This window comes from Perognathus longimembris, chromosome 7 (assembly GCF_023159225.1).
Source record: "Perognathus longimembris pacificus isolate PPM17 chromosome 7, ASM2315922v1, whole genome shotgun sequence".
Classification (NCBI taxonomy): Eukaryota; Metazoa; Chordata; class Mammalia; order Rodentia; family Heteromyidae; genus Perognathus; species Perognathus longimembris.
In genome coordinates this window covers 9,642,501-9,665,350 of record NC_063167.1, presented here as the reverse complement: position 1 = coordinate 9,665,350, position 22,850 = coordinate 9,642,501, and the positions used below count along the sequence as shown (strand labels likewise).

Sequence of the window (22,850 nt, the reverse complement as noted above, 5' to 3'; positions counted from 1 at the left end):
TCCAGCAGCAGGTGGCCCACCGCGGAGACCCCGAGCCTCCCCGAGGCCCGCCCTCGCCGGGGCCCCTGCGGCACCGTCTGGGAAGCCGAGCTGCTTCTCCTCCTCAGCGCCTTCACGGGGCCCCGTGGCCCCCCATCCGTGGCTCTGGTGCCCCACGCCCACCCCACAGGTCCTGAGGAGAGGAAATCCCCAGCCTCAGAAGGAGCCGCCCAAAGGGAACACGGGGAGCCATCTCCTGCCCCCCGCCACCCTCCCCGTGCCCCGTCTGCCTAGGCCCTGGCTCCTCCCGTCCGAGTCCCTGCTCCTCGGCAGGACCAGCAGCGCCTCACCTGTCGCTCCGTCCCGCTGCAACCCCAACAGAACCCGTGTTTGCAGTTCCCGAGCACCTGGACAGGTGTGCACTCCACCCTCCAGCGCCTCCCCCTCCTCCCCGGGGTTAAGGAAACCATTAAGAATGTCCTTGACAAACCAGCCAGAACTCCCCAGTACCGCTAGCATGCAGGCTGCCCCCCCCCCCCGCCACATACACCCCAGAAGGCGGCAGCACCAACCACACTGCAGGCTCCTGGGAAGCAGGCCTGGGAGGGGGAGGCGGGCACCCACAGCCGGAGGCTGAGCCCAGGCCGAGGCTCAGGGCTCTGTGTTCTCGGCTGGCTACGAAGGGGTTGAGAATCCATGAGCGTGGGGAGCAGGTGGGCAGAGGGGAGAATGCGCAGGGAGGGGTAGAAGGGAGTGAAAGGAGGGGTGGCTGGATCCTGCCGGTCAGGTCCTCTGCCTTTCCCAGAATGGCCCCGGCTGCTCCTGGAGACCCAGGGAGATGCCACTGAGTCCTGTTCCAAGGAAATTGCATCACGTGGTGGTGGCGAGAGTTTTGGGAGGGTTTTTGTTTCGCTTTGGTCCAAGATCCATTCGGCTGGCTGCATGGCGTCACACGCCCGAGGTCCCGGCCACTCTGCAGGTTGGGGCAGAAGGATCCCTTGAGCCTAGGAGTTCCAGGTCAGCCTTAGAAATGTATCAAGGCTCCGGGCGCTGGTGGCTCCCGCCTGTCATCCTAGCTACTCCAGAGGCTGAGATCTGAGGATCACAGTTCAAAGCCAGCCCGGGCAGGAAAGTCCATGAGACTCTTATCTCCGACGAACCACCAGAAAACCGGAAGTGGCGCTGTCGCTCAAGGGGTAGAGCGCTAGTCTTGAGCTGAAGAGCTCAGGGATAAAACACCCAGAGTTCAAGCCCCATGACCAACAAAAAAGAAAAAAGAAAGAAAGAAAGAAAACAAAGAAAAAGAAATGCATCAAGGCTTGGTCTCAAACAACAAAAGCAAACCAAGTCTGAGAGGCTCAGGGATTGAGGCAGGACTCCACTCCTGGTTTCCTTGACTCAAAGAGTCACGGTTTTGCTTTGAGAGTTCCATCCTGTTCGGGGCTGGGGAGGGAGAAAGGGCCTGCTGGGGAACTTGGATAAACTTTGTGTCTGTCCCCCTTCCACCCCCAGCAAACTGTCTCTCAAAGCCCAGCATCCCAGCCGCTGCTGCTTGGACGGGGGCTTCTGGGTAAATGTCACAGATCTCCTGTCACCCCCATCAGAGGATAGAGACCCAGACCTCCTGAAGTTGGTGGTGTGTGTGTGTGTGTGTGCGTGTGCATGTGTGTGCACGCACGCACGTGCACGTGCGCTAGCCAAGTGCCCAGATCCACAGACCCGTCACTCAGTTGAGTCTGGGTAGTGTCATCGTTTTGCAGATGATGAACGGAAAGTCAGAGAGACGCAGTCTCTCACCCAAGGTTGCACAGCAAAAGCTGACCTCTGCCCCACACAATGCAATTTCCCTTCATGGAAACTCCTCTGGCTCCTGTGGCTTTATTTATTTTTATTTATTTATTTATTTATTTAGCCATTTCTGGGCCTTGGACTCAGGGCCTGAGCACTGTCCCTGGCTTCTTTTTGCTCAAGGCTAGCACTCTACCACTTGAGCCACAGCGCCATTTTCTGTGTATGTGGTGCTGGGGAATTGAACCCAGGGCTTCATGTATAAGAGGAAAGCACTTTTGCCACCAGGCCATATCCCCAGCCCCTCCTGCGGCTTTAGCAACGGGGATAGCTTAGGTAGGAAATTGAGGGTGTTTCCCTGATTCAACTTTCAGAAGACTTGGGCATGAGATTTGGGACAGATCTATTTCCTCTTCCTGAAAGCCACTTGGGTTCAAACCTGGGGCCCTGTGCTGTCTCTGTTCAGCACAGAATTGAGTGTATAGTTCCTGATGGACAGGGCTGAGGCTTGCTTCTCTGCTCTTGGGCCCCGAGACCCAAATGTACTCTCGCTTTGACCGCAGGGATCTGTTGGGTGTACACACAGGTAATGGCTGCTTTGTTGACATCCCAAACTTGTCTCAGGTTTGGGCAGCTGCCACCCAGCGCCACAGCTGGCCCTGCACGTCTGCGAGACTCCCCGGGCCCATGGCCACCAGGAAGCTTGAGGAGAGGACAGACAGCCAAGGAGCCAGCCAGTGCCCAGGGCGAATTCCTCCACGAGCCACAGCGCACCGCCCTAGCTGAGTTTCCCCTCTTCTGCATCAGGCACCTGGCAGCGGAGGAGGGCTGGGGAGGGCCGGGAGGGTGGGGACAGCTCTGAAAGCAGAGCAGCTCTGCCCACTCCTTCCCCACTCTGGATTTCAGTTTCCTCCTCGTGAGGAGAGCCTGAGGACAGGCTCCTGCCTCTGCCTTATTCATCCAAGTCCCCAAGAGCAGTGCCTGCCTCCAGCAAAAGCTCGGGACCGGCTTCTGGGATGGCCAGGGGCTGGTGGAGAAGAGTCCTGACCGCATGCTCGATAGGATGCCAGGCTCCCCAGGGCTGACACCTGCAACCCTAGCTGTTTGGGAGTCTGAAATCTAAAGGATGGAGGTTCAAAGCCAGCCCGGGCAGGGAAAGTCCAGGAGGCACTTATTTCCAATTAACCACCAAACAAAACAAAACAAAACACCCAGAAGTAGAGCTGTGGGTCAAGTGATAAGAGTACCAGGCCACCGTAATAGAAAAAGCTACGGGAGGGTGCCCAAGCCCAGGACTGACACACACACACACACACACTAATAATAAATACTTGAAATCGTTACTAATTCTCCGTTAGGATCTTGGGGAGCTGTGTTGCGTCTGTGGAAAGCCTGCTGATGTCCCATGCCCCCTGCGTGGAAATCCGTGTAATTGCTCTTCTGGTACGCTGGACTCAGGGGAATGACCTCAATGACCTTTCGGGTTCTGCTGGCCTGCAAGCCAGAGGATTCAGTATTTGTGTGGATGACTCCTTGGGGAGGGAGAGGGGGGAGAGGGGGGAGAGGGAGGGACAGCGGGGGTGGGTAAGGGATCCCACATCCAGGAGCAGTGACTCAGGTCCTCAGCACCATGACAGCGTGTCTGCATTTAGCCACTGGCTCCCGGTTCCCTCTGGTGGACAGGCAGCTCCAGAACCCCCACGCCTGGCCCCACCACTTTCCATCACATCTCTGGGCTGGTGACTTCCCCCAGCCCTGCCCGCACTCCCCTGGGGCAGGGTAAATGACACAGGCCCACCCTTGTGAACTCTACCCTTCCTGCCACCACCCCAGCCCTCAGCCACCCAGTGCCTTGTCCGGTCCCCCACCACACCATATGGGGAGCCCTCCCCCCAGAGATGCAGCTCCAGGCTGGCCTCTGCATGAGCAAGAAGGAAGACACAGGCCCCTTCTGTCGGAGCCCCCAGTCTAATGGAAAGAAACATGACCCCTTGCTCAAGGGAAAGGAGACACCACAGAGAAACCTCAGAACACAGGAAGCACTGTCAGCCAGTACTTCCGGTTCTCCACAGGTCTTGGGAGCCTCTGTGTGAAAAGGGAGTTTGTTGTTCTGAGGGCAGGAAGGGAGAGCACTGTGCCCCACACTGACACCAGGATAGACCAACAGCCAGCCTATTTCCCCAAAGGGCCTTGCCCGGTCTCCTGACCCTCCCTGATGAAGTGTGACATCTATCGTGGCTCTGATGAGCAATGTGGTAGGTAGAGAGGGGCTTCTTAATGTCACCTAGGCCGAGCTGTCTCTATATATGTACGGTAAAAATAAAAGTAAAAGAGGACATTGGGAACAGTGGCTCACACCTGTCATCCTAGCTACTCAGGAGGCTGAGATCTGAGGATCGTGGTTTGAAGCCAGCTTGGGCAGGAAAGTCAGTGAGACTCTTATATCCAATTAGCCAGCGAAAAGCTGGAAGTGAAAGTGTGACACAAGGGGTAGCGTGCTAGCCCTGAGCAAAACAAGCTCACGGACCATGCTCAGGCCCTGAGTGCAAGCCCAGAACCAGCACATGCAGACAAAACAAGTCAAGAAAAAGGCGTATTGGACTGTGGCAGTACCTGCCTGTGACCCCAGCTGCATGGGAGACAGAGGCGGGCGGGTTGTGAGTTCCAGGCCAGCCTGGGGAAAATGAGCTAGTGAGACTATCTCAATTAAAAAAAAAAACACAAAAAAAAAAACCCACCATCTTTCCCATCCCATCCCTACCCACAAGTTTTGTAGTTGATTTTTTACATAATGTAAAAATATAGTGACTGTATTTGCTCCCCCTTCCAACCTCCGTTTCAGGTGTGTCCCCCCCCCCTTTATCCTATCCCCCCCCCCCGGGTACATCTTGTTAAAATGAAAATATTAAATATGCTCAGGCAAAAGAAAATACAGACGAAAACGCTGAGGGCGTGGTTCATGCAGTAAAGTGCTTGTTTAGCATGAGCAAGGTCCTGAGTTCAATCTCCAGTACTGTTAAAAAAAAATAATAAATAAATGAAAGGCTTGGGGTTGGACACATCTGGATTCGATCTCCAGCTCTGCCTCTTACACCGGTCCAGCCCCTCCCTTCCTGGGAGGCTAGATAGCTCCCAGTCCATAAGGTGGGGCTTATACTTCCTTCCTATTGGGGATCAGAGGATGGGGTGCTGGAAAGCTTGAACTAGGGAGCTGGTGCCCCGAGGTACCCCAGAAATCCAGAGTTACCTTTACAATCCCCCAACCACAGTCCAGGCCTGGCATCTCCCGGGCATTTAAAGTCAAGCCGACTGTGGCTGGGAACAAAACCCTCCTAGACCTGTAAGGACAATCTCCAAATTATCTATCCCCTGTGTCTGGGCCTAAGCCCCCACCCCCACCCCCGCCCGCCCCAACACCTGCCAGAGGTGGGAGGGGGGGCGGCTCACATCCTGGAGAACCAGGATCCCTGGAGAGCCCCCAGGCTGATGAGTGAAACATGGAGACGTCCAAGTCCTCGCACAGGCGTGGGACCCCGAGTGGCAGGACAGCAGACCCACCCCCTATCCGGCAGGGTTTGAAGGCCCTTGGGGCCGGAATGCCAGGGGTGAGCTCAGCCCTCCAGCTCGGCCTGCGTGAGTCTGACTATCAGCGAGGCCACTTCTCCGGAGAAGATTTCCAGCCCCCTCTGGGCCATGAAGAGGCCTAAATTTAGCTAGGAGACAAGAGGCTGGCCCCGAGCCCAGCGCCGGCGGGCCTTATAAAGCGCGGGCAGCCGGGGCCCAGCACGCTACCCCGCGGGCTGTACCCACACATTTCTTCTCTCCTGCCCCTGCCCGCCTGCCCCGGGCCCTGCACTGCCCGTGAATGAGCCACCGGACCTCCTCCTCCTTCCGAGCGGAGCGAAGCTTCCACTCCTCGTCCTCCTCTTCCTCCTCCTCTTCGGCCTCCCGAGCCCTCCCCGCCCAGGACCCCCCCATGGAGAAGGCTTTAAGCTTGTTCTCGGAGGACTTCGGCAGCTTCATCCGGCCCCACTCGGAGCCCCTGGCCTTCCCAGGCAAGTGCTGGGGCTCTGGGGGGGAGGGGAGAGGCACAGGTGGGGATCTCTATTCCGCCCCCCCCCCCAAAAAAAAACAACCCATGCTGTAACTGTCCAACTGCCAGCAAGAGGTGCTGCATCGCCCAGTGCCCGGAGAGCTGGCTGGAACGGAGGGGTGGCGGCGCCCCTGGGCCTGCAGGTGGGGGTGATGCAGAATGAGCACTGCCCTAGCAGACACAAGGTGGGTGCCGCCTGAGGCCCCCCGCTGTCGGGGCGCGGGCAGGCTGCACACCTCGGGAGGGGCTGTGGAGGGCAGCTGAGGGCAGGTGACCTGGGGGCCAGACCCTGTTCCCAGAGAGGGACGGAGAGCTGGGTTCTAGCGGTGGGGTGCCTGGCTCATGGGGGTCCTCTCCGCAGCCCGCACCGGGGGGCCAGGCAACATCAAGACCCTGGGGGACGCCTATGAGTTTGCAGTGGATGTAAGAGACTTCTCTCCCGAGGACATCATCGTCACCACCTCCAACAACCACATTGAGGTGCGGGCTGAGAAGGTGAGCGTACCCCCCTTCCCCCCCCCCGCCCCCTCCCCCTGCCTCCGGACATCTGCCTAGTCTAGCCCCTTGGCCTGGACCTCCTGCGGTCCCAGTGTCCCTTCTCCATCCAAAGTCCCCCAGGGCACACGGAAGGAGTGGTCCCCAAGGAGTCAGGGGCTCCCCTATAGGCCGCTCTCTACCCTAAAGCTTCCATTTACAGGGAGGGGCCCTAAGAAGCTGAGGGGGTAAGGGGGAGGTGCATGGGCAGAGGGGACCGAGACACAAGAGGAGCCATGTGGCCGTGTTAGGCTGAGGGGTAGGGAGGGAGGAAAGGAGGTGCTCACCTCGGGGAGGGCCATCCATCATGCCACACCTCCGGTCCTCTCCATCCCAGAGCCAGAGGCCCAGACCCCATTGCCCCTCTGACCTGGGCTGAGGCTCTAAGTCTAAGCCCCACCCCCCCAGGGCAAGGAGGCCTGGGTCCCAGGGGAAGGCGTGGCCCACAGGACAGAGAAGCCACTCAGGCCGCAGGGCCACCTGTGTCTCCCAGGAGGTCTGCCAAAGCCTCCGGGCTCCCCAGGGCCCGGCTTCCCGCCCTGCACTCCGCAGAAGCCCTGCCCGGGGCCTGGGGACTGTGGTGGCACGTGCCAGCCTCGCCACCCTCGAGTGACGCAGCCAGCCAGACGCGGGGGACGGACGCTATGTGCTGGCTGAGCGGCGGGGAGGGCGGAGGCCTGGCCTCAGACACCCAGCGAGTCTGGGAATCCAGCCAGGCAGGCAGGCCTCCCCCCCCCACATTGCTCAAGGAACCCCAGCTTCCTGGCCTCTGCCTGACAGCACAGACCACCCCCCCACCAGGACCCCGGGACCCCAGGAGGTCCTGCTAGCTCCTCTGAAGTTCCCACATTGGCCTCACCCCTGGCTCCCCCTCCTCTCCATGACCCCTCTGCACCCGACGGAGGACCCCTCTGTGGAGCCAGGATGGGGAGGCCGCGGCTTTCCTGGGCAGCCTGCCCTGACCTGCCCCCCCCCCCCTCACCCAGCTGGCTGCCGACGGCACGGTCATGAACACCTTCGCCCACAAGTGCCAGCTGCCGGAGGACGTGGACCCCACCTCGGTGACCTCAGCCCTGGGGGAGGACGGGAGCCTCACCATCCGGGCCCGGCGGCACCCGCACACAGAGCACGTCCAGCAGGTCTTCCGGACAGAGATAAAAATCTGAGGGCCTCCCCCCCCGCCCCGCCCCCAACCCCACCTCCTCCACGAATGAGCTGCCAGCCGCAGCTCCAGCCCCCAGGACATCTCAGCTCAGGCTCCAGCCCCTTACACCCCCAGGTCCCAGGTGGGCTGGCCCCCCACAAACGAGTGCAGCCCATGGACCCTCTTGTGTCCCTCACGACCCTCCAGATTCCAGATGTGGTCTCCGACAATTCAGATCAGAGTGGCTGAGGTGGGGACAGAGAGGTTCCCAGAGAAGGGGGGCAAGGAGGAGAATGGGGAGGGGTGGGGCTGGGCAAACGATCTGCAGGACAGACAGACAAATCCTCCTATCTGTGGTGTCTCTGCAGGCCAGGGGCAGGGGCACTGGGGACGGGGGGGGGGTCCCCGGGCTCAGTGGACAGTGAGGAAGGGGCCTCCCCAGGGGGCCCAGTGAGGCAGGGCTCCTCTGCCACTCTCCAAGCCCCACACCAGCTGGCAGGCTGCCCACCACCCCCCGCCCCCGCCGGCCAGCTGTGCCAGGGCAGGCTCAAGGCACCTGTACCACCGATGGGGTTTGATGCATAGAGCCTCATGATAAACGGTGTGGACTGCGGCCTTCCTCCTCCTCCTCCACCTGCCAGTGCCTCCCCGTGAGGCCAGGGCGAGGGGGCTGCCCCTCCTCCCCCCAGCAGAGCCTGGACCCCTGGGGCTGCTCCTTCTGCAGACAGGACGCCCCCCACCCCAAAGTGGGACAAAGACATGCGCAATGCTTGGGGGACCTCCAGGTTGGAGCCCAGCTTCTTGCAACTTTCTCTGGGCAGTTTCTGTCTATCCTCACTTCTTCATTTATGAATCTACGGGGGGTGTGAGCTTACACACACACACACACACACACACACACACACACACACACACCTCCAAATACTTGGCATTACCATTAGTTGAAACCAAGTTCAGAATATTCTAGAGTCAGGATTAATGTCTGCCTTCTCCTCGGTAGGACACTGAGTCTCTGAGCTGTCCCCTGTCCCATGCCCAGCTTCTCCCCGAGGGTCAGCTCTGAACCCCACATGTCTCAGCTGTTCTCAGTGCTCCCCTCCGCACTGAGTGCTCCCTCCTCCCACCCTGCTGGGGCCATGTGCCTGCCCACGTCCCCCCTGCTGGGGAGGAGAGCTCACCCCCAGCGCCCTCTGGCCCCCAATCCAGGGTGGGACCCCATCAGCCTGAACCCTGGAGCCTGGAGCGTGACTCTCCATGGGGAGACAGCCGGCGGGGAGGGGTGGCTCACAGCTGGGGGCCCCCAGGACAAGTGGCTGAGCCAGCATCGGAGTCCCGGGAGCCAATGTGCTATAGGGTGGCCTGACTCCTGACCTTGGGGGCCGTGGGGGACAGGTGGGCGCCATGGGAGGTCAGGGCACGGTAACTGTACCCCTTATTCAATAAAGGACTGTATCACAGACTTGCGGGGCGCTCAGCCTGCCATTGTCATGCCTGGGGTAGAGCTGGGAACAGAGTAGACTTGCGTGACTTGAGGTCTAGTAAAATGTGTGGTCTCCTCTGGCTCTGGAAACCCACCTGCTACCTGCAGTGGTTCCAGAACCTTCCAGCGAACCCTGACCCTCTTTGGGCCTTTCCTCCTCTGTGTGTGTGTGTGAGAGAGAGAGAGAGAGAGAGAGCACTGGGGCTTGAACTCAGGTTGGGCGCTGTCCCTGGCTTGTTTTTGCTCAAGGCTAGCCCTCTGCCACTGGAGCCACAGCATCACTTCTGGCCTTTCCTGTCTATGTGGTGCTGAGGATGAGGAGTGGAACCCAGGGCTTCATGCACGCTAGGCAAGCGTGCTACCACCAGGCCACATTCCCAGCCAAGCCCCTGCTTACTCAATCGGAGCTGTGTCTCAGGACTTTCTGCCCGGGCCGGCTTCCAACTGTGATCCTCAGGTCTCAGCCTCCTGAGCAGCCAGGACCACAGGCGCGGTGTCTGCTGTGCGGGGTGCCGCCCCCCAACCCTGTGTCAGGGGAGGGGGTACATGGGTCCTGTCTTTTCGTTTTCCAGTACTGGGTATGGGATGTGTGGCCTGGCTGGTCAAGTGCTCCACTGCTGAGCTCCAGCCCAGCCCTTCACATCCTTTCCTGAAGCCTGGTGCCAGCGTGGGGGGCTCTAAGACCCAGAGAGGCTGAGTAACTGAGTCAAAGTCACACAGCCTCAGGCTCAGCCAGCTGGACCCAGGGTGTAGAACCAGGGGCATGGTGGGGTGCTGGCTGACTCAGAAAAGTTGGGGGAACTCTCTGAGTGACCCCCGCACCCTCCAGGCACTCGACATCAGAGTGCCAGGCATTCCCCAGTGAAGCACAGGGCAGGGGCTGAGGTCAGAGAAGCAGAGGGGAGGGTGCAGTATTTCCAGCCTGGGTGACTCACTCATTCCACTGGGCTATTTGCAGCCCCAACACTCATTCTCCTTGCTGGGCTTGGGGGGAGGAGCCAGAGCAGCCCCTCCCCCTCCTTACCCCTCATTCAAGGTCAGGTTCACCTTGGTGGCCAGACCCCAGCAAAGCCAGTCCCAGGATGGGGGGAGGGGATGGAGCCCCTCCCACCCCGGGGCCCAGCCACCTGGCCCGTGGGACAAGCTAGCAGGTGCCAGGGACTGGGGTCCATCCAGTCTAATGGAGTCTCTAGCTGCCTCTCCAACCAAGGTGACCCCGTGCCCCCCGGGGGCAGGGGGGAGCGAGGAGGGGGGAGGGGAGCCACTGGTCTTTTGTGGGCTCCACCCTCCCCACCCTGCTTTGTCTCAGGGTGCCCCGCCCCTTTCCAGGCTAAATATAAGCCTGACCCACCCCCACCCGTGAGAAGTAATTATAGCAACCCCATTCATTGAGCTTTTAGTAGGAGTCAGGCACACTGCTTTCTCCCACCAACCTGCCAGGCAGGCGGGGTACTCACTGTGGTCGTACAGAGGTGATAAGGGGGTTCAGAGAGGTCACGCACCTGGCCCAAGGTCACCCAGCTTGGCATCAGAGTCCTGGTCTCCTCCGCCCCTGCCCCAGCTCCTTCAAAGTCACACCTGGGTGGGGGTGGGGGCTGGATTCTAGGCCAGGGAGCTTGAAAAGATTCAGCCCTCTGAGAAGACAGACAGACAGACAGACAGACAGACACACACACACACACACACACACACACACACACACACACACACACGGAAAAGGTCAGGGAGCATGGTGTCGGAGGCCCAGAAGGGAAGAGACACCCCTGGAGGTTTCTGCACCAGCAGCCCAGTCCAGTGGAGTGTGGTGGTGCACACCTGTAATCCCAGCACTGGGGAGGCCGGAGCAAGAGAATGGATGAAGTCAGGTCCCCCCTCCGCCCTGTCTCCTAAAACACAACAAAAAAGGCACCAAGTCTCCTCCAGCACAGAACCCCCAGCCTGAGGCTTGCGGCCTCCCTTCCCACCCACACCTTGCTCATCCCCAGGCTTCAGAAGGACGTGGGGGGGGGGTGGGAATCAGCCCCTGAGGCCTGTCCACTTCTTCAGCGAGCCCCCCCCCCCCCCCACTGCGGGAAGGAATCCACACTGCTGCTGACAGGATACGAAGCCTCAGCCCCAGACAGTGGCAGGACCTTGCTCAGGGTCACACAGCAAATGAGTGGTGGGGTGAGATGAAGATATGATCTTCCATGCGTGGATCAACCCCCCCCCCCCGCCCATCCACCCTGGTCCCCTCACCCCTCATCTGTTCCCTAGTCTGACAGAAACATCAGCTCTGAGACCTGCCCTGTGTCTTTCTTATCCCAGGTCCTGGGCCCTGTCCCTGAGCTCTTCTGCTCCAGGGTAGCACTGGACCACTTGGGGCACACCTCCGCTTCTGGCTTTTCTGTGGTTTATTGGAGATACGAGAGTCTCGCAGACCTTCCTGCTTAGGCTGGCTTCCAACTGTGATCCTCAGATCTCAGCCTCCTGAGTAGCTGGGATTACAGGCAGGAGCCACTGGTGTCCAGCTGGAATGTCCATTTGAGTGACACCCAGGAAGCTGGGAAGGAGAGGGTAGCTCTGTAAGGTGGTGTGTACCATCCTACCATCCTTCCTCCATCCTGCTTTTTGTTGTTGGTGTTGGTGGTGGTCATGGGCTTGACCTTCTGGGCTTGGGTGCTGTCCCTGAGCTCTTTTCCCTCAAGGCTGGCGCTCTACTACTCTGAGCCGTGACATCACTTCCGGCTTTCTGGTGGCTCATTGGAGATAAGCGTTTCACGGACTTTTCCTGCCTAGCCTGGGTTTGAACTGCGATCCTCAGATGTCAGCCTCCTGAGTTGCTAGGATTACGGGTATGAGCCACTGGTGCCTGGCTCCATCTTACTTTTCCTTCCTGCACAATTCCTTTCTTTCTCCCTCTCTCTTTCTTTTCCCCCTCTTTATCTTGCTGTGTGGGACCTCGAACCCGGGGCCTCGTGCCTGCTGAGCATGTGTTGTCCCTCCCACACAGCACCTCGCCACACTGGGTTTGCCAGGAGGCAAGGCCCAGGCACCGTTCTGGGCGAAGCCTGGCGGGGCCGGGCCTTCCCCTCGCCGGTTCAATCCAGTCTTTATTGGTGGAGTCACTCCCTCAGTGTGATTGCTTGTGAACATGAAGTACCCTAAGGTCAGAATGCTAGCAGATTCTAGTCCCTGGGTGCAGAGAGCCAGAAAATACAGGTCTGTCCGAGAAGGAAGACATACCGGTGGCGTGAGCAGGAGCAGACGTCTATGCAAAGCAGAGGCAAAGCAGACAAGCAGACGGCCCCCTCCGGAGGGAGGGGTGGGCAGACCTCAGAGGGCACGGAGCTGGGAGTCCAGGACCTCACGCCTCCAGGAGGGTCTGCAAAGATCGGGGAACCGCTGTGCCCTGACTCCTGGAGACGGAGCTGTGCCGGTCAAACCCTTCCATGGATGGAGAGAATGCTTGACTTTAGGGGGGTCATTCCTCCAGGCTGGCCAGCTCAGCAAGACCCTGCCCTGAGTCACACACCACAAGCCGTCTTCTCATCAGCAGCCCAGGACAAGATTCTGAACCAACATTGACGTGGACACGATGCCGTCATCCTCCGGTGTCAGGTTGCCTGACTCCTGGCCTGACTCTGATACCCAAACTGCCTGCTTCTAACCAGCACCTGCAGCTCACGCCTGTAATCCTAGCTGCTCTGGAGACTGAGGTCTGAGGACTGCGGTTTGAAGCCAGCCCAGGCAGGAAAGCCCATGAGACTCTTATCTCCAACTAACCACCAGCCAGGAGCGGAACTTTGGCTCGAATGGGAGAGTGCTAGCCTTGAGTAAAAGAGCTCAGAGATGGTGTCCAGGCCTTAAGTTCAAGCCCCACAAAAAAAAAAAAATAATAATCTCATGGGGCTGGGAATATGGCCTATGGTAGAGTGCTTGCCTCATATACATGAAGCCGTGGGTTCGATTCCTCAGCACCACATATGTAGAAAACAGCCAGAAGTGGCACTGTGGCTCAAGTGGTAGAGTGCTAGCCTTGAGCAAAAAGAGGCCAGGGACAGAGCTCAGGCCCTGAGTTCAAGGCCCAGGACTGGCAAAAAAAAAAAAAAAGAATCTCACAGACTTCTGCCCAGGCTGGTTTCAAAACTCAATCATCAGATCTCAGCCTCCTGAGGAGGTAGAATTACACAGTGATGTAAGCCACCAGCACCTGGGCCTTCCTTTGGTTTTTTAAAAATTTATTTTTAATTGTGGTATTGGGGAATCAGACCTAGGACCTAGCATGTTCTAGTCAGGTGCTCCACCACTTGAGCTTTGCCTCTGCTCTTCCTTCCCTCACCTTTTCTTTCTTTTTTTTTTGGCCAGTCCTGGGGCTTGGACTCAGGGCCTGAGCACTGTCCCTGGCTTCTTTTTACTCCAGGCTCGTGCTCTGCCACTTGAGCCACAGAGCCACTTCCGGTTTTTTTCTATATGTGATGCTGGGGAATCAAACCCAGGGCTTCATGTAAACGAGGCAAGCATTCTACCACTAGGCCATATTCCCAGCCCCTTCCCTCACCTTTTTGAGACAGAATGGTGCCTTTGCTAGCTGGCCTCGAATTCAGGATCCTCCTGAGCAGCTGAGATTACAGGCATGTACCACCATGCTTGGCTTGGCATTTCACTAGGTTTTTCTGGGAAGGAGGGAGGGAGGGAGCAGTACTGGAATTTGAACTTGGACTCTCACATTTGCTAGGGGGGCACTCTATCACCAGTCACACCTCCAGTCCTCTGTGCTTTAGTTGTTTGCCCACTCAGGTTTTGCTGTTTTTCCCTGGGCCATCCTAGCTCACCACCCTAGATAAATGACTTACAGAATTGGCACCACAGGCTTGTCACTTTGTTTTTATTGGTTTAGATGGGATCTTGGAAACTATTTCCTAAGCTGGTCTTGAACCTTGAATTCTCTATATCTCAGTTGTCCAAGTAGCTAGGATTACAGGTGTGAGCCACAGGGACACAGCTTGTTCATTCCTTTTGGTTTTTTTTTTTTTTTTTTTTGCCAGTTCTGGGGCTCGAACTCAGGGCCTGAGCACTGTCCCTGGCCTCTTTTTGCTCAAGGCTAGCACTCTACCACTTGAGCCACAGCGCCACTTCTGGCTTTTTCTATATATGTGGTGCTGAGGAATCGAACCCACGGCTTCATGTATATGAGGCAAGCACTCTACCATAGGCCATATTACCAGCCCCTTGTTCATTCCTTTTTAAAGCAGGGTAATCTCCCACTGTGTGCACAAACCACATGGCATGAATGGTTGATTTATTCACCAGCTGATGGTGTCTGGGCTGCTTCTCCCTTTTGGTTAGAGGTTTTGGTGTGAGCGTGGTTTTTCTGCTCTTGGTAATATGCTGTAGATTGCTGGATTATACAATAATGCTATTTTGTTGCATTGTTCTGTCTTTTTCCCTTTGGTGGCACTGGGTTTGAACTCAGAGCCTCACGTTTACTAGACTGGTGCTCTACTACCTGAGCCAAGCCTCCCATCTGTTTTTTTCCCCGGTTATTTTTTAAACAGAGTATTGTAAAAACTCTTCTGCTTTGGGCTAGCTTCAAACCATGATCCTCCAGATCTCAGCCTCTTTCGCAGCTAGCATTACAGGTGTGAGGCACCAGCTCCAGTCTGGGAATGCCGAGCAAATGTCAGGCTGTTTTACAGAGAGGCTTTACTATTTCACGTTCCTACTAAAGCTTTCACTTCTCTTAGGCTGGAGGTACAGTAGGGTAGCAGAGTGCTTTCCCGGCTCGCCTGGGGCCCTGGGCCCACTACCACCCCCAAGAAACAGGCAAGGCGCAGACTTCGCGGGAGACAACCTGGGTAAGTTTGGCTCCTCCAGTTCCTCGGTGTTGAGCCTGGCAGCCCAGCCTCAGCTGCTGACCGTAATCCTCCTGCCTCAGTCTCCCCAGCACCGGGATCACGGTGTCGCCACCACGTCTGGCTTGGGCTCTGCCTCTTTCTAGGTAGTGCGTCCATGGGCACCGTGTTGAGCCTCTCGGTGCCTCAGTTTCTAACCTTTAGAATGGTAAATAAAATCACGTGCACTCCCAAGGCTGGAGTGAAGCAGTAGGTGGTCCCTATAGAAGGCGTCTGGGTAAATCTGGGCGCCCGTGACTCACGCCTGTAATCCCAGCTACTTACTTGGAGGGATGAGATGGGAGGGTCCTCAGATCTGCTGTTTTCTTTTCTTTTCTTTGGCCATTCCTAGGCTGTGAACTCAGAGCCTGAGCACTGTCCCTGGCTTCTTTTTTGCTCAAGGCTAGCACTCTGCCACTTGAGCCACAGCGCCGCTTCTGGCCGTTTTCTGTATATTTGGTGCTGGGGAATCGAACCGAGAGCTTCATGTGTAGGAGGCAAGCACTCTTGCCACTAGGCCGTATTCCCAGCCCCAACTTCTTTTATTTTTTTTTTAACTAAATTTTGTTGACAAGGTGATGTACAGAGGGGGTACAATTATATAATAAGGTAGTGAGTACATTTCTTATCATATTTGTTATACCCTCCCTCCATTTTCTTTCCCTTCCCTAGTTCAGATAAACATATATACATTATCCAGTGTACCAAAATCATATACAGTGACCACAGGGGGTACACCAAAGGAAATTCACCTAGTACGTAAAACCTAACAACAACAATAAAATCCTCCTGTTTCCATCTCTTGGAGTTCATTTTGCTTAGCCTCGTCTTATACAATCATATATACATAACTGTTAAGCTCTTGTGAACCTCAGGACTATCCTAGATCTTTGTATGCTTATTCAGTTAATTGTTTGGTTTTAGAGAGGTAATGTAAAGTCGCTGACCAAAACATGTGGAAATACAATTTGAAAAGAAGTTTGGGGGCTGGGAATATGGCCTAGTGGCAAGAGTGCTTGCTTTGTATACATGAAGCCCTGGGTTCGATTTCCCAGCACCACATATATAGAAAATGGCCAGAAGTGGCGCTGTGACTCAAGTGGCAGAGTGCTAGCCTTGAGCAAAAAGAAGCCAGGGGCAGTGCTCAGGCCCTGAGTTCATGGCCCAGGACTGGCCAAAAAAAGAAAAGAAGTTTGTTGTTTTACAGACATGATCTCTACTGTTCTCCCCGGACCCCCAACAACCACATATCAGGGAGACCATACGCCTTTGTTCTCTGTGCTCTAGGCTTGTCTCGCTCAACATCATTTGTTCAAGATCTGACCATTTCCCTGCGAATGCGATTATTTAATCATTTCTAATTGCTATGTAGTATTCTATTGTGGGGCATCTGGGTTGTTTCCATATTTTGGCTATTGTGAATTGCGCAGTGACAACATGGATGTGCAGGTGTCTTTATGGTATCCTGGATCCTGTTGTTCAGGGTAGATGCCTAGGAGTGGAATGGCTGGGTCATAGGTTATATCTATGCGGACCACTCACTTCTGAAGTGTTGCTACGCCTGGCACGAATATCCACCATTCCATAGGAAAGGGGTGTTGGTTAGAAGGAAGCATGGCGTCTGAAAACAGCGACCCCCTGGGGCGGGCCCCACAGCACTGGCCCCAGTCCAGCACCTCTTCCCTTTGGCTAGCCTTGGCCCTAGTGCCCTTCCAGCTGGCGATATGGTGCCACCTGCTGGTAGGAAGGGGCTGTGCAGCCATAGCCCCGCCCCTTGAAGTCCCGGTGATTCCAGTCCTGGGCTCTCAGCCGTGGGGAAGAGGGCAGGGAGCTCTGTCAGCTCTCCTGACGGGCACGGGCCATTACCCTGTCACCTCTGCCAAGTCCACACCATTTCTCCTTTTTGCCTGGGCAGAGGCTCACCCTCCCAGTCTTCCTTCCCTGCCTCCTATTCTGTAGGCAGAGGATCTTGCTACACTAGCCCACGCTGGCCTTGAACACTCCATCTTTTTGCCTCCGTTTTCTGAGTGATGGGGATGACAGGTATGCAGCGCCATGCTCGGCTCAGACAGACTCTTTCAAAGATGCTTCTGGCCATGGGGCTTTCTGCTTACTTCTATTGGTCTCATGTCAACAATCTGGAGGGGCTGTGTCGTGACCTGCCAGGCCTCTCTCCCTACGCTGTTCTGTGCACATGCATTCTCTCCCGCTATTGAAAGTGTAAGCACCCTCCTGGTGACAGGGCCTGTATCTCCTAGCCATGGTTACATGCCTAGGTCTGGTGCAGATCCTGACATACAGTGGATGCCCAATACATTCATGGCGAATGAATGGATGAATGAATGCCCCAGGCCAGACTGAATGAACTCAGGATTTTTGCCTGACACATTCCTCTCCACCCCTCTCCTTTGGCATAGCTCAGTCTCACTGGGTGATCTTACTGTTGGGGTACTTCCTGTAAGAAGCCTGCCCTGAGCTCTTCTTTATGAGGTCCTGTCAGTTGGAGATGCTGTGTACTCCACTGTGGAACAAGAGGCAGGCTTGACTGGGTTCTAATCTCAACTGTGCCACATCGTAGAAGCTTGAGTGCGTTCCTTAACCTCTCCGGGCCTCAGTTCCCTAACCTGTGAAATGGGTACAAAAAGTGTGTCCTGGGGTGGTGGGGGAGGGGGAGTTATTTGCCTAGCATATAAACAGATCTGAATTTGATCCTCAGCACCTTGAGGCTGTAGTTTCCTGGTACAAACAATGTGACAGTTTTACTAGTGTCTGCAGAAATGAGTAACACTAGTCATTGAAGAAATAAATGAACAGTTGATAAAGACTGCTCAGAGAACTCTACCTGAAGCTTCAGCAATTTTCCCCAGGCAGTCAGGGACAAGATTACTGTTTGGTCTAGAGAAACCACATCCTACTAAAAGACACCATCTCCTCCGGCAGCTCCAACCAGGCCTCGGTTTCCCAAACCTCAGGCAACATCTGGTTGTTTCCCTAGCTCATGTTATCGGTCTGTTTCCTAGGAACTGTGCACAATACTCTTTTTCTTTCTTGAGGTACTGAGGATTAAACAAACCCACAGACCCTCCTCATCACAAAAACCTAGTCATATTTGCAAAATCTCTGTAGGGGGGCTGGGGATGTAGCTTAGTGGTAGAGTGCTTATCTAGTAGACATAAAGGCCTGGGTTCGATTTCTCAAGCAGCACATAAAAAGAAAAAGCCAGAAGTGGCGCTGTGGTTCAAGAGGTGGAGTGCTAGCCTCGAGGAAAAAGAGGCCAGGGACAGTGCTCAGGCCCTGAGTTCCAAGCCTCATGAATGGCAAACAAAACAAAACAAAAACCTCTATAGGGAAGCCTGGGCATAGGTTCTAGAGAGCAGCATGTTTCGGTGTGACTATTATGTTTAGCTTGCATGATTACTTATCAATGGAAGTGACACTGCTTACATTTAATACAGTGATGCTGGGCTGGGGATATGGCCTAGTGGCAAAAGTGCTTGCCTCATATACATGAAGCCCTAGGTTCAATTCCCCAGCACCACATATATAGAAAATAGCCAGAAGTGGCACCGTGGCTCAAGTGGCAGAGTGCTAGCCTTGAGCAAAAAGAAGCCAGGGACAGTGTTCAGGCCCTGAGTCAAAGGCCCAGGACTGGCAAAAAAACAAAACAACAACAATACAGTGATGCTATCTTTGCTTTGAAAGTGTATGTCTTTTTTCAGTAAAATCGCTTGGTCACATTAGAGCTGGGTCTGGTGGCAGATGCCTGCAATCCTAGCTATCTGGAGGAATGAGGATGGGGGAGTTTGAGGCCATTCTAGGCAAATGTGGATGCTGTCTCAAAAGGAAGACAAGCCAGGTGCCAATGCCTTTAGCTACTCAGGAGGCTGCGATATGGAGGATCTTGGTTTGAGGCTAGCCCAGGCAGGGGAGTCCAAAGACTCTATTTCCAATTAGCCAGCAAGAAGCTGGGTTGGAGGTATGGTTCAAGTGGTAGAGCGTCTGTAGTGAGCAAGAAAGACAAGGGTATGAGTTCAAGACCAAGTATGAAAGAGAGGGCGGGAGGAGAGAGAGAGGCTGAAAAGGCCAGAAAGACCCAGTAGTGAGAATTCAGCCTGCCATTGTTAGTTAGCTTTGGAGATTTTCTGTCACAGAAACAAAAACCAAACTCAAACTCCCCATCTCTGTTGTCACCATGAGGTAGACAGCGACCCCTCCTGGCGAAGGCACGTTACAGCATCCAGCTGCCAGAAGGTGGCCAGGTGGGGCCGTTGCTGGAATGTGGATTGGGGGGACAAGGTGGGGCCATCTGAATGATAGCGGAAGCCCGCAGGCATTATTGGATAACTACAGAAGGGGTAAGGAATTGCCCAGCGGCTCAGACGTCGATGTCAGCCTGCCTGACCTTTTTGTACATCCATTAATGACTATTTTGTGTATAACCAGCTTGCATAACACCCAGGGTTTTTCCTCCCTAGGGATCCAAACTTCTTTCCCTCACTATCCCAGTTTGGGTCAATGGCAATTAACTCCTTTTCTTTTTCTTTTTTTGTTTTTTGCCCGTCCTGGGGCTTAACTCAGGGCCTGGGCTCTGTCCCTGAAACTCTCTGTGCTCAAGGCTAGTGCTCTAGCACTTGAGCCACAGCACAACTCCCAGCTTTTTCTGTTTATGGGATATTGAGGAATCGAACCCAGGGCTTCATGCATGCTAGGCAAGCACTCTACCACTAAGCCACATTCCCAGCCCAATAAACTCCCTTATCTTCTCTAGCAAGTGGTCTTGGTCTTTGCTGGTCTGCATTGCTGTGACAATGAAACAGATCACTGTGCCACTTCTGACAAACCCCACACACCGAGAAGCAATAGAAATCCAGCCAGGTGCACGTCCCTGCATTCAGTTCATTTCCGACTCTCACCTGCAGGTTGCTGTTGACCCTTGGGTGGAAGGCTCCGTCCCCAACACTGCCCTTCCCACCCCCCACACTAGTGGAAAGCACTCAATGGTTTTATCTGTGGTTCTGACTAACCAGCATAAATTGGGGCTCCCATACCTCTCATTGGGTTTAACTGATGTACTCAGGGAAAGACAAGTTTGCTGGTTTCGTATAAAGGAGGGGACATGGATACAGGTAGAGAGACGACCAGGGAGGCCCCTGAGGAGTGGAGCAGCTCTGGTGCCCTGCACTCAGCTTCCCACCACGTGCTTTCCGCAGCTCTCTGAGCCATCCTTTTGGGGTTCTATGGAGACTCCACACCCAGCACCGGTGGCCAGGGAGAAACGTGACGGTACAATTTGAGTGTGATCTGACTGAGCAGAACAATCCAGCAAGGCTTGTCTAGACAGCATTCCTTCCTCCTGGGTACCAGTGACAAGTTCAGGGAGGGCCCCAGGGGGCAATCTTCTATTTTCTGTCAGGAGTGGAGTGTAGCTCCACGGTGAAGTGCTGGCCTAACTCGTGCGGGGCCCTGGCATCCATCTCCGGCACACAAAAGAAAAAGAAGAAAATGATGACCATGTCTAAGGCAGAAAGATGGGGGGGGGGGAGGCTGGGGTATGCTTTTAATTTGTAGGGCTCACTTTAGGGGAGAGAAAAAGGAGTAGGAAAAAGGAAGCTCAGAGACAGGTGGACTGACTAGTTATTATTGTAATTACAAAAGACTGCTCTGAAGTGGTTCCCAATTATCTTTCAAAACCAAAGCCAAAAGGTCAAGAGCTTTAACCTTAGGGTACCAAGACCAAAAACCAAACATCCAACTATCACCAAAGGCAATGCAAATGCCTCTAGCAGCGGGAAAAGGGAGGCAATGGATTCTTCTCTTAAAAGGGATAGAAAGGATTCTGAGACCCCAGTGATTCATAACTGTAATCCTAGGTACTCAGGAAACTGAGATCTGAGGATAGAGGATTAAAGTTCCAAGCTGGCCAGGTTTGGAAGTCTGTGAGATTCTTATCTCCAACTAAGGACCAAAAACTGGAAGTGAGCCCAAGCTCCAATGGCAGAACACCAGCCTTGAGCAAAAAAGCTAAGTGTGTCCATTGTCTGCATTCTCCCCACCTAGGTCCTCAGCCCCTCCCACTGCCTTTCCTCCTGGCAGCTGGTAGGCCCCAGCTCCGCCCAAACCTGAGCTCCCTGCCCTGGAGCACCCACCAGGACAGGGGGGCATTCCCGCTCTCTACCCAGACCTTCCCACGCAAGCAGAGAGCCTCCTCTCCAGCACCAATTACTAGCTTCCACCAAGACAGGGGCAGGCACCCTCTCCTTGGGAAGGATGGCCCCCATAAACCGTCTTATAAACCTTCCCCTGTAGGGATGGCATCACAGAAATAGAAAAGGCCGGGGCTGGGAACATAGCCTAGTGGCAAGAGTGCTTGACTCGTATACAATGAAGCCCTGGGTTCAATTCCCCAGCACCACATATACAGAAAACAGCCAGAAGTGGCGCTGTGGCTCAAGTGGCAGAGTGCTAGCCTTGAGCAAAGAGAAGCCAGGGACGGTGCTCAGGCCCTGAGTCCAAGGCCCAGGACTGGCAAAAAAGAAAAGAAATAGAAAAGGCCGAGTGTCACTGTGGCTCAAGCGGTAGAGTGCTAGCCTTGAGCAAAAAGAAGCTCAAGGACAGTGCTCAGGCCCTAAGTTCAAGCCCCAGGAGCTGCCAAAAAAAAAAAAAAAAAGAGTGATTTGACATGTGAACTTTATCCCAACAAACTCATTTTTTCATGATGAAGACTGAGAAAGTTATTTTAAAAAAGTAAAAAGCTCTGCCTTGCTTCTTCAGTGTACTGCATTTCTAGATTTCTAGATTTCTGATGAGGCAAATTCTTGTTTCCAGAAGAATTGCTGGAATAAAATAGGGAAGGAATGATAGCATCAGAAATGCTTAACTTTACAACCTGGGGCTCAGTATCTTCAAAGCCAGGTGCGGAGCTCCGCCTGTAATCTCAGCACCTGAGGGCCGGTTCAAAGCGAGCTCAGGTGGACGGGATCCATGATCTCCACCAAAAACCACCAAAAACCATGAACCACCAAAAACCTAGTCGTGGAGCTGTGGCTCAGGGGGGTCAGGCCCTGAGTTAAGCCCCAGGATGACAGGGTTACACACAACCACACACACACCACACACACACCACACACACCACACACACTATACACATACACCACACACACCACACACACTATACACATACATCACACACACACCACACACACACCACACATACACCACATACACCACACACACACCACACACACCACACACATACACCACACACACCACACACACCACACACATACACCACACACACCACACACATACACCACACACACCACACACACACCACACACACCACACACACACCACACATACACCACATACACCACACACACCACACACACACCACACACCACACACATACACCACACACACCACACACACCACACACACACCACACATACACCACATACACCACACACACCACACACACACCACACACCACACACATACACCACACACACCACACACACACCACACACACCACACACATACACCACACACACCACACACATACACCACACACACCACACACATACACCACACACACCACACACACCACACACACCACACCACACCCCACACACCCCACACACACACCACACACACCACACACACACCACACACACCAGACACACACCACACACATGCACCACACACACCACACACATACACCACACACACCACACACACACCACACACACCACACACACCAGACACCACACACACCAGACACACCAGACACACCACACACACCAGACACACACCACACACACCACACACATGCACCACACACACCACACACATGCACCACACACACCACACACACACCACACACACCACACACACACCACACACACCACACACACCACACACACACCACACACACCACACACACCAGACACCACACACACC

General features: G+C 55.0%; 1 protein-coding gene across 3 annotated transcripts; it reads left to right on the top strand.

Annotated features, from left to right (window-relative positions):
* Positions 1-5,111: 5,111 nt before the first annotated feature.
* Positions 5,112-14,900, top strand: Hspb7 (heat shock protein family B (small) member 7). 3 transcript variants are annotated; one of them, XR_007211516.1, is made up of 4 exons: positions 5,112-5,822; positions 6,222-6,355; positions 7,381-8,782; positions 14,890-14,900. XR_007211516.1 is itself a non-coding variant. In XM_048350316.1 (3 exons), exons 1-3 carry the CDS (start codon positions 5,633-5,635, stop codon positions 7,558-7,560), a joined length of 489 nt encoding a protein of 162 aa, XP_048206273.1. In that variant the 5' UTR covers positions 5,112-5,632; the 3' UTR covers positions 7,561-8,997. The 3 variants fall into 3 exon arrangements, 2 of the variants coding, with proteins under 2 accessions (XP_048206273.1, XP_048206272.1); XM_048350316.1 differs by lacking the exon at positions 14,890-14,900 and having other exon boundaries at positions 6,222-6,340; positions 7,381-8,997; XM_048350315.1 differs by lacking the exon at positions 14,890-14,900 and having other exon boundaries at positions 7,381-8,997.
* Positions 14,901-22,850: the final 7,950 nt, after the last annotated feature.